Genomic DNA, 16,419 nt, shown 5'->3' with positions numbered 1-16,419 from the left:
TCCAACAAAACTGAAGTGCTTCTGTTAAAAAAAAAATTGGATTAACAAAAAGTTATTCTTGACTGCATCAGGTGTCATGGGTTAGCATGCATGTTCAACTAAACGGTAATCTGTCTATGGGACATTTTTTTTTCTCAAGCCAAAAGGAGATAGAGGAAGGAAGAACAAGGAACAATGCTGTCACATTCCCAAACTGGATTTAAACTAATGAAGCTGAGAATTACCCTCTTCAAGTACATGCCCATCTTAGGTTTCACAGCCTGTGCTTAGAAATACTGCAGTAAAATGATCTGCATGTCTAGAGCTACTTAATTTAAAGCTACTTCAAATGGGTCTTTGCTATGGTCACCATTATATGGACTGTAGCCAGCACATAACCAGAGGAAGATAGAATACATTTGTTTTCTAAGCAAAATAAGCTACTCTATCATTTCAGACCCATCTCTTGGATCAAGATAACAACTATTACTCCTGCATTTCACAGCCGCAGAGCTGATTTGGATGCAGTGGATAATGAAAGAGAACTACCACCATGAAACAACATAATCAAAATCATGCCCTTTTTCAGGTGGAGGCAAATAAAACATCCATCACATTGGGCCTTAAAGTTATACCATTTTATGTGATGAACAATGACTGAAATTTATTTGGTTTTCATGTGACCAGATTCAGACCTATCTGAACAATGAAATTAACTGATTTTATGTACACATCTAGATAGCTTTAATGGAGTCTTTATTCTATATAAACTTACACATTAAAACACATATTTGCTCCTTACAACATCACATGCATATTTTAAAGCATAATCTGATTTCTATCACATGGCAGTGCTAAAGAAAAAAGAAAAAAAAATAAAAAAAGCATTTCACTTCAATTTTGAACATGTCTATATTTTCCAGGGACAATTCTTAGAAAATTGCAAGAGGTTATGTCTAAGGTCACATGGACCTCCAACAGTGGATTTCTTTAAGGTATGAAAGAGAGATCTCAGAATTGCAAGTAATAAATACGATTTTGATAAGCGCTTCTCCAGGAAAATCAGAAATTCCTAAAAAGTTTTCTGTGAAGCACCTTCCTCTTCATGTCCTGTATTACTCCATACTTATAAATAATAAAAAAGGAGACTGATAACAGTAGCTTTATGTAAGCAAGCTTAGAAATCACGCTCAGATAAGTGCTTTTGACCTAAATCTTGTAGCGCCTCGATCTGACATATAACCCCACAACTGTGAAATTCTGTATGAGATTTAGCAGTTTGAAGCTGCCAACTGACCCAGCCATAAAGCAGCCAGAGATAAGGATTTACGGTACGATATGATACAATTAGACATTCACCTCCTATTTATTTCAACCCATTTCTGTATATAACCTATTTAAAAGTTGCAGGCTTTTTATTAAAATGTAAATGTTTGTGTGCTGTATATTTATAGGCAGCTAACAACAACAAGAAAAGACTCATAAATTAGATTTCTATGAATGAAAAGGGTAAACAGGAGATGCTTCTGCAAAACTCTTCTAGACGTGCAGAGATAAAGGATGGCTCTACCACACAAAATAATCAGATACAAAAATAGCTGTTCAGAAACAGCACACCTAAGGAGTACTTTAATCAAACATTTAGGTTACCTGCCAAAAGGACCATGATCTCTTCAAAATGCAATGCGGATTAAAGTGTTATCTAACACAAGCAGAAAACTAACCTTGGAGTGGAAGTTCGAAATGTGTTCATCATAATTTTCATGTCTTTGGATAGAGAAACCAGCTTTTTCAGCTAGATTGCAAAACTGGTTTAAAGTATTCCCTCGGAGTGGAGCAAATACCATTGCTTTTCCCTGGAACATTAAAAAGAGAATTTATACATTTTTAAAACTGGAAGGGAACCAGATATAGCATACACCTGACTAAGCTTTTAATATGCTCTAGCTGGAAAAGTCAATTGTTCTCTTGTTAAAATACTAAAATATGATAACACAAATAATTGTTCAAAATATGCAAGATTTCTGTGATTAAAGAAATGCAATCTAGAAAGTAATAAATAAATATTTTCTTTAGAAAACTGCCAACTGCAATACATCTGCTTCTTTTCATATAATAATGGTGACTGTGGATTACCAAAATAAAACACAGAAAAAGCATACAAAACATACACTCAATGAAAAATCCATTTGTTAGCTCATGACCATGCAAAGACTGTAAATAATGATTTTCTTTTTTCTCTCTCACACATAGAAGGGTACCTCCCATTCGCTGTCAGTGGAATTACAACAGTATTAAACAATGCAAAATGGGAAGTAAATCAGACCCAATTGTTAATTTTGCAAAGACATTTTAAACTACCTGAGCAGTGCAACTAGATTTGACCTTAAATTGGTAAATTGCATTTAAATCAAGAATTAATGCTCTTGAATACTAATTCTGGTTTTTGCAAGATGATCAGGCCATTTATGATGCCCAGGCAATACATTATGGTCCATTACCTAATGTTTTGTTCATCCTTCTGTATTTAAGAAAATAAAAATGACTGTACCTTGAACTGATAGATTTTAGACACTCTGTGCAAAGTACTTGCCCAAAACCTAACCTACTTGATAGAGCATCTCTTGAAGTCTTATTTGCAGAATTAATTCTAATTGGCTGAATACTGTGTTCTGTCACATGGAAGGAAAAGTGGTTGAAGAGCTGTAAACAAAGGTTAATATCAGCCAACAGCATATCACACTGAGGGGAGCCACGAAGTTTACTGTAAGTTCCTGTATTTAACTTCTACATTAATGAGAGCTAAGATTAATTTGTGAGGTGCTGTAATAAAGCAGAGAGACAAAAAATATTTTTGGGGATCTGAACAAGTTATAAAAGGATTAGAAGCTGTGGAAGTACATTTAGCTTGAGAAAATGCAATCTGTAAGCCACAGGAAAAGAGTGATCAGTACAGAGGATTTCAATAGGAATGCTGGAAAGTTACAATGCTGACACAGACACTTAGGGAGAATAGGGAACAAATCTGTGTCTCACACATGCACACGTGCATCGAGACAATGCACTGTGAGGCAGCAATAAAAATGCTATGTCAGTACCTATGGTGCTAATGGGTACTTAAAAGATTCCAACCATTAACACCACAACACTATATTTATTCTCACAACAGTTCCCTGAGATAGGGAAATGCTGTTACCCTCATCTTTCTCATGGGAAATTTAAGCACAAAGGAGTCTGAAGGCGCTACCCAAAGCAACTCAACTTCTATCCATTTGTGGGGCTGTAGCTTTAATTTTGTGGCAAAAGGGTGTAACTCCCACTGAAGGCACGGGAATTGCTTATGTAAATGCTACGTCTGAATATAGGCTCAGCTCAGGATGAAAAACATTAAACACAGGAAATTCACAATCGGTTCCCTCACGTCCTTGGCATGCTTTAATGTCATCAGGCAGAAGTGGGCAGCAAAGGGAGCCTTCAGCTGAGGATCCAGCTCCTCCTGCTGCCATCTCACGCTCCCCAGAATGTTGTTCTGCACAAACCCTCCCTGGCGTAAGAAGGATGAGACTCCTCTGGAGACCCTCATTCTCATGAGCACTGTAATGGGAAACATGTCCCTCACCCAGAGCTTACTGACCACATGAATCACATGGGGACTTCAGGTGGGACTAAGCATCCTCAACAGAGACTACTGGGGGCTACAGATCCCACACTGGCCACTGATGCAGCAGCTCTGATGAGGAACAGTGCTCACACAACAGCACCCCTCACTCCATTTGGAGTTAGCAGTCCATGCAGTCATTCCTTCTCATGTTCTCTGAAGACTACTATCAATTAAATTTGAAAGAGAAATACAGTAAAATAGAATGTAAGACAGTATGAAATATGTCTTAAATCCAGACAGAAAATATTGAAATAATATTGAAAAAGGGGAATGGCTTTTATGGAAATCACTTCAGAGTTACTTTTGGCCAGCTCCTTAGTTGTTGCAAAATCCTATTAATCTGTTGACTTTAATGTGCATCTAAAACACCTGTGTATTTGCACTCACTGATAAAAACCAAGAAATCATGATTGAAGCTTAATACCACAGTGATCTCCTCAAAACTGGCAGGTACTATTGTCAATTCTGGTCTATCAGAGTCTGGGTTATAAGTACTTTATTCTCATCTGCCCAATTCTGCTACCTGTTGTGGGGCTGCATTCGCTTTTCTAATCATAAAATGTTTTCACTCCTTGCTTGCAGTACAATTAAAAAATTAGACCAGTGGCCTGGTTCTACTCTTGATGGATCATTCCAAGTTTAACTCTAATTCAAAGTGTCTCCTAGGATGATGTTTAAAGGATGATGTTTAAAATTCAAAACGGTCTTTCCTCAGACGGAAAAATACTTCCAGTAAACTTGTGAATGAAACACAGAGGAAAATGCCAGCTATAATAGTTTGAAGTGTCGCTAAAATTCTACAGTAAGACAATGGAACAGTCACTCATATTTTGGATGTGACTATGACTAACTTTACTAATCACTTATTACTAAATGAGGTCTTTCTTGCTGGTACTAACCACAGCTCAATAGCATCCCATTGACTTCATTGGGATTTTGAATGGATAGGCCACAGAAGAATCAAAGCCTCAATAAAAGGTTGTTCTTAATTAGGGAAATATGCAAACAAACAAAATGCTTATTCTGAGGCTGAAATTAAATTTTAATGATATAAAAAGAAACAAAACTGAATGTTGGCAAATCGAGTCAAGTAGATTGAGAGAAATAAAATGTAGCCATTCAAGATAAATTTGTTCAATGTAATATTTCTATGCCAAATTCTTTGAAAAGTTTTAGAGGTGGCATTTGCCTCTGTAACAAATTCAGATAGAAATTTCAGCCCTCAGTAATTCTGTGAGCTGCTCATTTCTGCCTCTGTGAATTTATTCCTGTGCCAATACAACTGTCCACGCGGTCAGTACTGAGAACAAGATGACTGAAATTATCAGAGTCCTGTTTCAAGCAAACCAAAAAGTTACCCAAAACACATCATTCTCTGCCACAAGGATTCTAATTGCCAAAAATAACATGCTTACTGAGAAAGCAAATACCACAGATAAATTTTAAATTAACAGTAGGAATGGACTATATGTTCTGAATATCTCCTTCAAGAGAGCTTTGCAAGGAAACCTGTTATTTTCTGTTTACTCCACTTTTTCTTTTGGTATTATTGGTTATTATTTCCCCCAGACTCTTTCTAAACTAGTTGTATCCTAGTTATATTTGAAAGATGACTTGCATTTAGATGTGTCAATTTTATCAATTTGTCAAAGTACTTTCAAAAAGGAAATGTAAGTTCTAAGTTTGAGACAAAATAATTCATGCAGAAGAGTGAACTTAATAAAAAACTTTATACCTTAGCTTGTACATAGACTAATGCTCATAAACTATTCTTTAATTATTGCAACTGGAAAATCTGTTCAGTATTAATTTATTTGTCCTTTAAAAGCCAAAGTATAGTGACATTTAGTCAAGTGTCCTCTGATGTTATCCTTAGATCTATACAGGTTAACAAGAACAGTAAAATTGATAACTATTTCATACTTACAACTGCATCGTTTGGGATCTTGAATAAGCATATGTTTTTATTTGGGTCTCTCAAACCATGAAGGCATCTCTGCTGAACATGTCATTTTTGGTCAAGAGAGCTCATTTAAGGTGTCTGCACTCCCAGCTCCCGTCCCATACAATAGTTTGTTGTGCTCTTAGTTATAAATTACAATAATTTGCAAGACCATGCCATAACTGGATATCCACCCATATAGCCATTCATAAAGTGGACTAGGCAACTGAATTTATTTAAAAAATACAGTTTGGATTGGGGTCCAAAACTCTGCAACAGAAATTCCTGCATGGAGCATGAACTTCTTAAGCTACCTTTGCTGATAAGAAGTAGGAACCATGGCCTAAAACACACAGCAAATAAATCCTAGGCCATTAACACAGACTATGCTATTTTTCAAAGGGTGCAGAAGCAAACAAGACTAGGAAGACAGGCCACAAAAAAGCCATCTCCCTTTAGTCCACCTACATTCACAAAGGAGTGTACTTCATATGCTCTGAAATGCAAAGGCATGTTCTGAATTTGAATTAGCTGAGTGGAGGTAAAGAGAAACAAAGTCAGGCCAGTTTTAGCTTGAAGTCAGCCTAACAATTCCACATTTACCAGGGTACCTCTTATACCCTTCTCTTCCTCCCACTCATGCTCTTCTTCCCCAGTGTCCTTTCATGGAGCCAGTAGAGTAGCCCATGGGAATACCTGAAGAACCAGTTGCTGACATTAATCTGGACTGAAAAAATAATCTTTCTGTATTTTTTTTAAGTGGGACCTGCTTTGTGTTCCAGATCACAAAAATTGGTCCCAAAAGCTATTGCACTTTGACAAGTGTTGGTACATCATGAAAGTCAGAATGCATCACTCTGAGCAGGAGCTGCTTAACCTCTCCTTACTGCCACTGACAGAAATATCTGGGTAACCTTTTCCTCAGTGTGCCTACATTTCTCCTGTCTTCCTGGCAGCCTTGCCCCACAGCTCATTAAAATAATTCAGTCTTAAGTAACTTGCCTTAGGTCACTCAGGAAAGTCTGTGATAGAACCAAGAATAGAAACCTGATCGCTCTAAGCAAAGAATGGGATTACTTACACAACTAAAATGACTCAGGTTCTTAAGCCTTTGCACGTTTGGGTCTTCTATTTCTTTTACAGAGAAAATCTTTTGTACAAAGAGTACACTACAAATTTTAAATAAAGTTTGGAAATGCACTGCTAGAATGAAATGCTTTCATTTTGAAATGGAAAGTATACCTTATTGGAAGATTTCAATGTTAAAAATGAAAGATAAAATTCCTGCTTCAAAATCCTAAGAGCAATTACTTAATGTTTTCTCCTTTTCTCATTTTGATATCCTCCTTTTTTATAGTTGAGATTACATATATATTAGATATGCATATAACAGAGGTTCTTTTTGTCTCTCTGATTTAAATAGCCTAATAGACTTAGATTGATAAAATATCTCCTGAGTGACACTCATGTAGAACATGTAATCATTTTATGAAGAACATAATTTCATTATTTTCTAAGGTATAAAACATGTAAACATAGGGCTTATTTAATGGGAAAATGTTTCAAGCCACAGTACACATACAAGGGATTTTTTCATTCTATATAAACATAAATGAAAAGGAAAAAACATTCTTTCATAATAAATAAATACACAATGACAAAGGTTACAATTGAAGGGATTAAAAATGACAGAAGCCAACATAAAAACTTTCAATATCGTATTTTACTTTAATATGAAGACATTATTATCAAAGGAAAATACTTGAGAAACGCTTTGATAAAAATAATCTGACGCTATCTTTGAAGCGGTTTCATTTATTTTACTACCCACTGTGTTCCTTATCAGAAGGCCAAGTATAAGAAGTTTCCTAGTTTATGATTAGGAAAGAATCTGATAGATTAGAAGACTCAATTGAAGTTGGACATAATAAGTATTAAAGTATTACATGACATTAATCCTGCCATTCCATTACTCTCTCAATCATTGTGCACAGACTAATTATTCTGAAGCCAGTGTTCAGGAGAAAATAGAAACATACTTACACTGGGTTGGAGTAATCTCTTTATTGCATCAACAAGGCTAGCTCTGTACCGGTCCAGAAACAGGCTGACATTGAGAAGAGAACGGAATCCAGATTAAAATGGGTTTTCAATTCTAATGATACTAATGCAGATAAGTACAAGGCTAATTACATATGTTTACACAATGCTGTAAAAGAGAAACTGTGGTCTACATTTCTATGCAGTTCAGGTACTTTTAACATTAAAAAACACATACAACCAAGTACAATCTAAACCAAAGCTAAATTATCAGCATGAAAGAGTTCTTTATACAGCTGAAATTCATTAATCATACATGCTAGCTATTAAAATAATACTGTATCAGAAATGAGGATCAACATAAAAAGTTAGCATTTTACATGTTTTTATATACAAGGGGGATGGAGATTTAAAAAATGTTTTCTATCGTATTTCAGGTGTTACTTTTAAGGGTATTTTTTTCCTTCTACCTTCACAGTTTTGGCATTAATTCTTACCTATAATAAATATTTGCTGTATTTCTATATCCATCTCTACCTATCCCTATAAAGATTTACAAGACCCTACCTCCTCCCTCTCTCCAACGCTGTTCAAATACAATGGCCCAGATTGTAGAGAGTTGTCATCTCTCAAGAGTGCAATCCTTCATCTCCAGCATGGGTCCCGCAAGGACAGCAGCAGAGTCAATTTTCCCATGCAATGTTGCCAACACGCTCAGCCCTATTTTGGTGTGATTACCTCATGATTTGAGGGGATAATTCATTCTTCATGCCCCTCAGTACCTTAATGTATATACTAATAGTGGCAACCAGGGTGCCAATCACTCTTGACTAGATATTTGTGGACATGTAGTTACTGTGGATGAGTGCATTTACAATGGTTAGTGAACAACCATCTGATAGCAACTGATGCCTTTCAGTCCTTACTACTGTGGGCTGCATTTATATTGGTGATTCAGATAAGAAACTCTATCAAGCAGGCCACAGATAATGCGATTTTTTTTCTTCTTTTTTTTCTTCCCCCCACATTTTCTCTGTAATAAAACTGCTTTTCAGGTTGTGTCAAGTTCAAGTTTCACACTACACGGCATTTTGTCCATTCTCTGTGGGGTTTTTTATATACTCCCCTTCCTTTTATTCTCAATCTTCTGTTCTGCAGAGATGTGGGTAAATTTTTTTTTCCAGGTTTGAAATTCTAAAACAACATACAGAATATAGGGAAACACTGAAGAGAAAAAACGTAGTCTGCCAGCCACAGGCCTCTCATCAAGAACAGAAGATGTGTGGATATTTAGTAAGGCTACTGCACAGCTGCCAAGGAGAATATTATGCATCATAGAGTCAAGCAGCCATCCAAGAACTGTGCATGTTTACAAACAAACAAACAAACAAAGCCTATTAGCAAACTTACAAGTAATCATATTTCATCAGTAAAAACTGGCAGAACCTCACACTGTTGAGAAAATATGGTAGAATGGGTATCTGTGTTGAAGAACATTTAATACAAAAGTATGACCTTCTGAATTTCTCCTCAAGAATGAGAAGTACTAGCTAACCATTTCCCTGATAGCCTGGCTCACAAGAAGATTTAAACTTGATGACATGATGGCTACCCCTCAGCCTTGATTTATCTTACTGGAAGAATTTGACTGAAAAGATGTGTGCTTAAATTTAATTTGTTGAAAAAGCAGCTCTTATCTCTGATGTCTCTTGGGTGTTTTAATGACATTCACCTCAGGTTGATCCCTACACAGATAGATGTCATAAGACACTACTTCACTAGGAACATAACCACCTGCAGAAGAAGTGGAATACATGATTCCTCTCCAAAAAGAACAGCGAAAAGTAATTAATATTCTTCAACATGAAACCTCACAAGTGTGCACACATTCAAGACTTCCTGGGATCCTGTGTAAATAGAAATACATTCTAAATGAAAAGTGCACTTATAAGATTTTTATTATTGAAAGCAGTGTGGTGGAAACACAATCTTGGGGAAGCTTAGCAGCATTGGAATTTCCTTTTCATGGACCTGAATACCATGCTCTCTTTTTACAATGAGATAGGGGCACAACTGCTACTACCAATCTTGTTCCTTTACAATGAGAACTACAGGCCCTTGTTTACAAAAAACTGAGTGTCTGAGAATTTAAAATGGTTACAGGACCTGCTAGATTAGATAATTTCAATAATACCTTTTCTATCCAACCCCAATTGATATTTTGGTGGCATGGGACATAGAATTGTAGACCTCTTAGCTTAGGAAACCCAGACAGCCTGAGACAAGTTGTCCTGCCCTCCAAGAGGCCTGTCCCTGGGAACAGGACCTACTCCAGCTGTAAAAAGTTTCTGATATTGTGATTTCCAAACTGTTGCTCTGTGAGCCACGTAACCTGACCAGAAGGAGCAGAGAAGACTGGAAGCAAAGCTAGTGCAATACAACGACTCCAGGGAACATCTCTATCCTCCCTCAGAGTTGGGGGATGCCTTAAATAAGGAAAATCCTGAAGAAGTCATTAGATAATCTGTGCTGCAGACAGCAACAGCACAGGATTTGGCCCACGCAAGGGGATTTAGTCACGCAATTTTTCTTACCGGTAGAATTGTATGACTAAGTATTACCACAGCATACTGAAAATGTCCCAGAGAGCATCCTTCAAAGCTCACAACATGTGACTTTCTGTGTCACCTGCTCTAGGTGACCCTGCCTTGGCAGGGAGGTTGGACTGGATGATCTCCAGAGGTTCCTTCCAACCCTAACAATTCTGGGAGTCTGTGAACAGCTCAGTAAAATTAAAGAAGGCATTGTTCTAAACCACTCACATTCGGTTCTCACACCTCAATTCAAATTTGGCTTAAACTTGCCATTACTTTAGTGGTAATATCTCATGTTTATGTAGCTCAGGACAGGAATAGCAAGGTTTTCTCAGGTCAGCAAGGAAGTTTCAAATCACAGCAGTAGAAAGGTGAGAACATAGATGATGATTTGGCCTTTGTTTAGGCAAGGCTCTTAATCTGTGAAATCTGGACAAACAGGCAGGCAACATTGTCACCTCCCTACTCTTTTATTCTTTTTAAAAAAATTCAAACTACCATTAAAACCAAAATGAAAGTTCAGAACAAAACTGCAGAGAAGTAACAGTAAGCCACAAGGAAACAAATTTTAAAAACCCAAGTAAATTCTTGATTTGCTTCATGCTAATAGCCTTTCTTCTTGTGCCTCACAACCAGGGGCATATATTTTTATAGGCTATGATGTGAACTCTTTTTTTTTTGCACGCTCTGCCGTTGGTAAAAGAGTTGAGTTTACAGGTGTACTTCAGATATTATTACATTATGTGCAGTGTCTAATGTATAGAGCCATTAATCTTTTTGTTCACTTTCAGCTCCATGGGTGACATAAACTAAAAAAACCCTTACTTGCATGTCATCAGGTTCCAATGCACTTGAAACTGTGTGCCAGAAATCAGGCCTAAAATGAATAATAAGTTTAAATGGAAGAAGGACAGAGGTCTTACTGCATTCCTGCAAAAAGATCTCCTTATAATAAGTGAAATGAACTAACGGAGACAAAATTGACATATTTTAAGGTATTTAAAGAATACTTTCAGTTAATTTCTACATTCCTGGCAAAGCCACAACTCCCCGTGACTTCAGCAAAAATCTCAGCAGTGAAAGTAATGTGGGATAGCTCCCCCTGGCCTCTGTTATGTGAATACCTATGGATGTGCCAAAATAAGAATAGAATCATTCTAAGTAAATAAAGTAGGATATTACCCATTTCCAAAACAATACGGGGTTCTAAACCTTATACTACCTCTATGTCAAATTTTTGGTGAAAATTTTATTCACAATAATATGAGAGATTAAGATTTTTTTTTTTAATTGTCTCAGTCCTACTGCCCTTTACTATCTCTCTGCATTAAAAATCTCATATTTTTTTTCCTCAGTAAAGAAGAGTATGAACACTATTTAAATAATCAGAAATCTGATCCACTCAAGAGCTTTGGAAGAGCCTTGGGTTTGGCCTGTCCATACAGGCACCTGTTATTTCTCCTCCTCTATTCAAACTCACAATTCCAGCACCCATATGACCTTATATCCACAGGTGAAGGTCAAATGAAAGTCAAAAATTCTGACAGCCCTCACTTGGCCTTAAAATTCCTCCTGAAAAATATGAGATGGGTGGATGTGTTTTAAAGATTTTATTATTTCAGTATTTTTTATTGTATCCTTCTTCCAGGTGTAGCCTCATCAGGATTTTTTTTCCTTATTTTTATCTAATAGTTGACATTTAAAAAATTATTTAGGAACTGCTGAACCATGAAACTGTTTTTATTGTCAATGTCCTGAACAGTTAAATAATGACTAGCTTTCACAGTTTGCCTCTTACTTATTTTATAATCTAGTTGAGCTACTAAATTTAGCTGTTAACTAATAGCCTGTTTGTTCTGGGAAATAACTTATTTTCCACTCCTGCACACAAGGTTTATGAAAGTCTGACTGTAAATATATGAATATAAACATAACGCTGCTTGCTGTAATCATGTACATTTTTACTTGAATCTCCATGTGGATTTGGAATATGTTTATGAATAGAACTTGTTTTCATGTAAATGGGATCAAGCAGTACCACTGGTTAGCTATTCAGAGAATCAGACAATATTACCCTTGCTGGAAATACTTCAATAAAAATTTATCCTTGTACCTAATATTTGAACTCAGATTTTTTGCTTTCTAGTTCTCTGTTCTAATCTCAGATTTTATTGACTGACAATGAGCTATACAATGGTGTTACACTAAATGCAATCTATTCTATCTGTTTTTATCGCTGCATACTTCAGGTTTCAGCTGAGAAGCTAGAAGAAAAGATTTTTTTTTCTCTTCAATGGCAGCCCAAAAAATTCAGAGAGCAAAAATCCTGCCAACACTTCTCAAACCGATTCTATATCGCTGAAGAGAAGTACATGAAAATGAAAAGAAGATTTGAGTTTGATAAAGCATGGAACATTTCTCTCCCCAGCCTTTTCATGTACCAGAAAACCTAGTGTCCATAACTAAAAGAATTATTTCTAAAAGAAACAAACAATGAAGGGATTTTCATGCTTATTAAACTATACATACATCTATGGGCACTTTCAATAAGAAAATAGAGATAATTTGTGAATAAACCACATCCTTTAAACTAACCTTCACATTTCTATTTATTTTTTAGATAGCTATAAATATTTATACACTTACCTGAATCTTAAGTGCCTCAAAATAAAGGTACAAAATGCAGGGATTGCAAATGCATTATGTATTTTACCTATCATGTTTGATTCTTTGTTTCCTAAAGAAATGACATTATTTTCAAACAGACTGGGAGGGGTATTAGGCCAGAATATTACTGAAAAAAACAACTTAAGTCTTGCTCTACTCTGCTGTACTCCCAGCACAAATAGGATGACATGGTGTGAGTATCAAGAATACAAGAGACAGCACAGCCAGGTTGTTTTGATATTTGTGTGAAGAACAAATTTAACTCTAAATCTCTTGGCAAGACCTTGCTTCACCCACATAATCTGGAGAACATCCATATGTGAGCCTTGTCTAAGCCTCCGAGAAGACTGCTGCCCTCCTGCTTATGTCCGCCAGCACTCTGATCTGACTTTCATACTTAATCTGATCTAATCCTGTCCAGCATTAACTTCATCTGTGCAATGAAACCTGGAGTATCCATTCTAATATTTGGTGAGGAAGGCATTTACTAAATTACTTGCTGAAATCATATGGTGTTGTTTAGCTCCTTATTTTAATCAGATGATGCATCTCTGAGGCACATTATCAGCGATTAGATAGAAACCCTTCTCTGCCCTTTTTGGGAACAAAGAACTTTTCTGAAATTAAATGCTAAGAGAAACAAAGCACTGTTGCATTCTGACAACAAATAGGTGTTAGAAAAAGGCAAAAAGATCCCTAAACACATCTTCTCCAGAGCTGTACAGAACCAATAACTTTGTGAAATAGGACGAGTTTGCTTAAATAGCAAAATATGAAAGAAAACCGAAACCTTTAGAGGAATTTAAGAAGACATTTAAAAAGAACATTGTTTAAAAAGACAATAGACAGCTTTGTACTTCCCTTCGCCTTTTCCTTTAACTATTTCTAGGTAAGGTACATGAATTTGCTGAACTGAGCAGTCCTTGGAAGTCTCTGCTTTCAGAATTTGGTCTCTCACAGCCGTTACATGCCACAAAACATAAACAGCTTTTTTTTTTTTTTTATGTTTTGGACATTTAATGGGTCAAGAGCAAATATCCATGAAGGAAAGACAAATTGGTTTAAAAATATCTGCTCTCCTAAATAAAATTTGCACAGCTCTTTTTTTACAGTGTCTACATTTATATAACACAAATAATTAATAATGTACCATTTTTGAAGCTAGTATGCAGCAAATACAGCACAGCACAATCCCATAAATGCAGTATCAGAAAATGGTTGTGTTAATAATCAAATCTATTTGCATAAATTATTAAACAAGATATCATACTGCTACATGTATCTACCTTTTAATAAATTAAGTCCTGTACTCTTATTTTTCTTACTATGAATTATCTTATAATTTACATGTGTCTGTGTAAATAATATAAAGCCTATACCTCCAAACATTGATGTCAAATAGATTTAAGGAACAGAATGTGGTGGGGGTGGAAAAAAGGGTTTGAAAAATCTCTTTTTCCTTGGAAAGATTTTCCAGGGAGCAAAAAATATATCCCCTTATATCAATAGTCAGATCTTTCCTAAGAAGTAAGCTAATTGAGCTGTTTGTGTTGATAAACTCCCTTTTCTCCAGACTGTTCCTCACTGAGCCATAATTATTTGCAATTTGCCTAAGTCGTCCATTTACTGATACGTCAAGCATGAAACAGAGGCAATTCCAGAAAATGGAAATGCTTCTCAAAATCAATCTTTGGGAAATAATGTGGTAGAAGTTACTGTGTGATAGAAGACTACCTTATAACTGTCACATGGAGATGAATATTAATTTGTTGAGGTTAAGGTGGCTTTGTGCTTCATTTGTTGACTTTGCTTAGCCATCAGCAAGCAGCACAGTACAATTACTCCAGCAAAGCTATTTTTCTAACGTGAGTTTTATGATTTTTATGTACTTACCAGTCAGCACACATAACAATGTCAAAATGTCCTTCCAGTTGAGAGACATCTGTCTCATTATCCCATCGTAAAATGCTAGAGGAAAAAAAGATTAAAAAAAAAAAGAAAAGAAAAAAGGACTTACATTTTTCATCTTGAGATTTTTTAAGTATTAATATTATTCTCATGTGACACAGAAGTGCTTTAAAAAGTCCAAACTTGTTACTTTCAAAGATGAATGTAAAAATATTATTTTTTATGGTTTTAAATCTCAAAGCTAAAGAGCTATTTTTCATTACAACAGAAAGGCAATCCACTCAGGTTCTGATGAGTGCCTCACCAACAAATATGCCTTTTTGAATTAGTGGCACATGCACAGCTTCAGATTTTTACCCCTTAACATTACTGCATGAGGAAGTGAAGTTAAAGTATCGACAATCTGAATGAAGCACAAATCTGCAGAATAGATGTGAATTCATGGATCTCTGTTACATCTGGCAGGCAATTCAGTTGTGTTTCTCATTGATGAAGTGAACATTCACTTGGGCTGGAGGGAGGAGAGACAGGGTGAAAAAATGCCAAGCTTAACTTCAATGCCAGCTATGTTGCCTCCAGCAAGCTTAAAAATACAGCAGTGCTGACTCTGTCAACACCTATTCTCTCATAGGTGATAAGCTATTTAATTCTAAGATACTCAGTAGTAGGCAAAAATTCACATATGTACAAAGTTCTTCTTTGTTTATAAGTGCTGCCGATTTATGTAGCTGCCACAAGGAATTTCAGTACTTTACTCCCATCTAAAAAATAACAACTAGTATTGGAATTTGCTGCATACTTTAAATATCATTACCCCGAACATTTGAAGCTGCATTTCTATTTCTAGGCTATTTTAAAAAAAGGAATCTATCCTTTTTCATTTCCTGGTTATTTATAATAGAAAGTAGATAAATATTTATGGGGAAAGCACTTGTGGGGGAAGGGTCTAATCTGATCTTGTCAGGTTGTGCATGCTTATCTCAGTTTTGTATGAGTCTTGACCAAATAGACCCTTTAGTCTTCCCGCAGCTATAATCTACTTCTGGTTAAAAGCCATCTCCATTCACAACCTACTCCTAATATTTAACTGAGGATCAGTTTATAATGTGTTCATTCAGAAATGTTCCTTAAGTATACATGAAAAAAGGGAATTTTGTACATTGACTATGCTGTATGCAAAAAAGGCTCGTAAATATGTAGGTAAATAGACACAGGGCCATAAAGAATTAAGGTACCACAATAGGCATGTGCATGTGCACAGACACAAAATTTGAGACAGAATGCTTTTAAAACATGGAAATTATGAAAGGAGAGGCCCGGTTGGTTGGGAAAGCTTTGATTGTGTGGGGCTCAACGTAACTGAACAGATCAGGACTCATTAGCCCATTTGCCCTCCTGGAATTTACTGTGACAATCCAAAGACAGAAAAGAGTAGATTAATTTAATTTTTCCCCCTCAAATTGAAAGTAATCCAGATTTTAGAAGCCTAGGTAGCTTTGCACACTGGCACGCAGCAGGCATCCAGTAGTGGAAAGTGACAAAGGAGAGTTCTCACTCTCAGCTGCTGGCTGCCTGCTGGCTACCAGCGGCTTTTTCAACCCTGTTTCCGTGGAAACTTAGGTTAGAAT

At 36.1% G+C, this 16,419-nt stretch overlaps 1 protein-coding gene across 1 annotated transcript in view; it reads right to left on the bottom strand.

The window, feature by feature from the left end:
- Positions 1 to 16,419, bottom strand: part of CAMKMT (calmodulin-lysine N-methyltransferase) — a 211,975-nt gene that overhangs the window by 6,437 nt on the left and 189,119 nt on the right. Inside the window, exons 8-10 of the mRNA XM_085054995.1 lie at positions 14,777 to 14,851; positions 7,626 to 7,689; positions 1,704 to 1,835 (exon numbers count right to left, since the gene is read on the bottom strand). Of these exons, the coding sequence (XP_084911121.1) occupies positions 1,704 to 1,835; positions 7,626 to 7,689; positions 14,777 to 14,851 (271 nt within the window). The remainder of the gene's footprint in view (positions 1 to 1,703; positions 1,836 to 7,625; positions 7,690 to 14,776; positions 14,852 to 16,419) is intronic.

This window comes from Lichenostomus cassidix, chromosome 3 (genome assembly GCF_008360975.1).
Source record: "Lichenostomus cassidix isolate B80296 chromosome 3, HeHo_3.0, whole genome shotgun sequence".
Taxonomy (NCBI): Eukaryota; Metazoa; Chordata; class Aves; order Passeriformes; family Meliphagidae; genus Lichenostomus; species Lichenostomus cassidix.
Note: the sequence above shows the minus strand (reverse complement) of the source record. Positions and strands in the feature narration are given on the sequence as shown.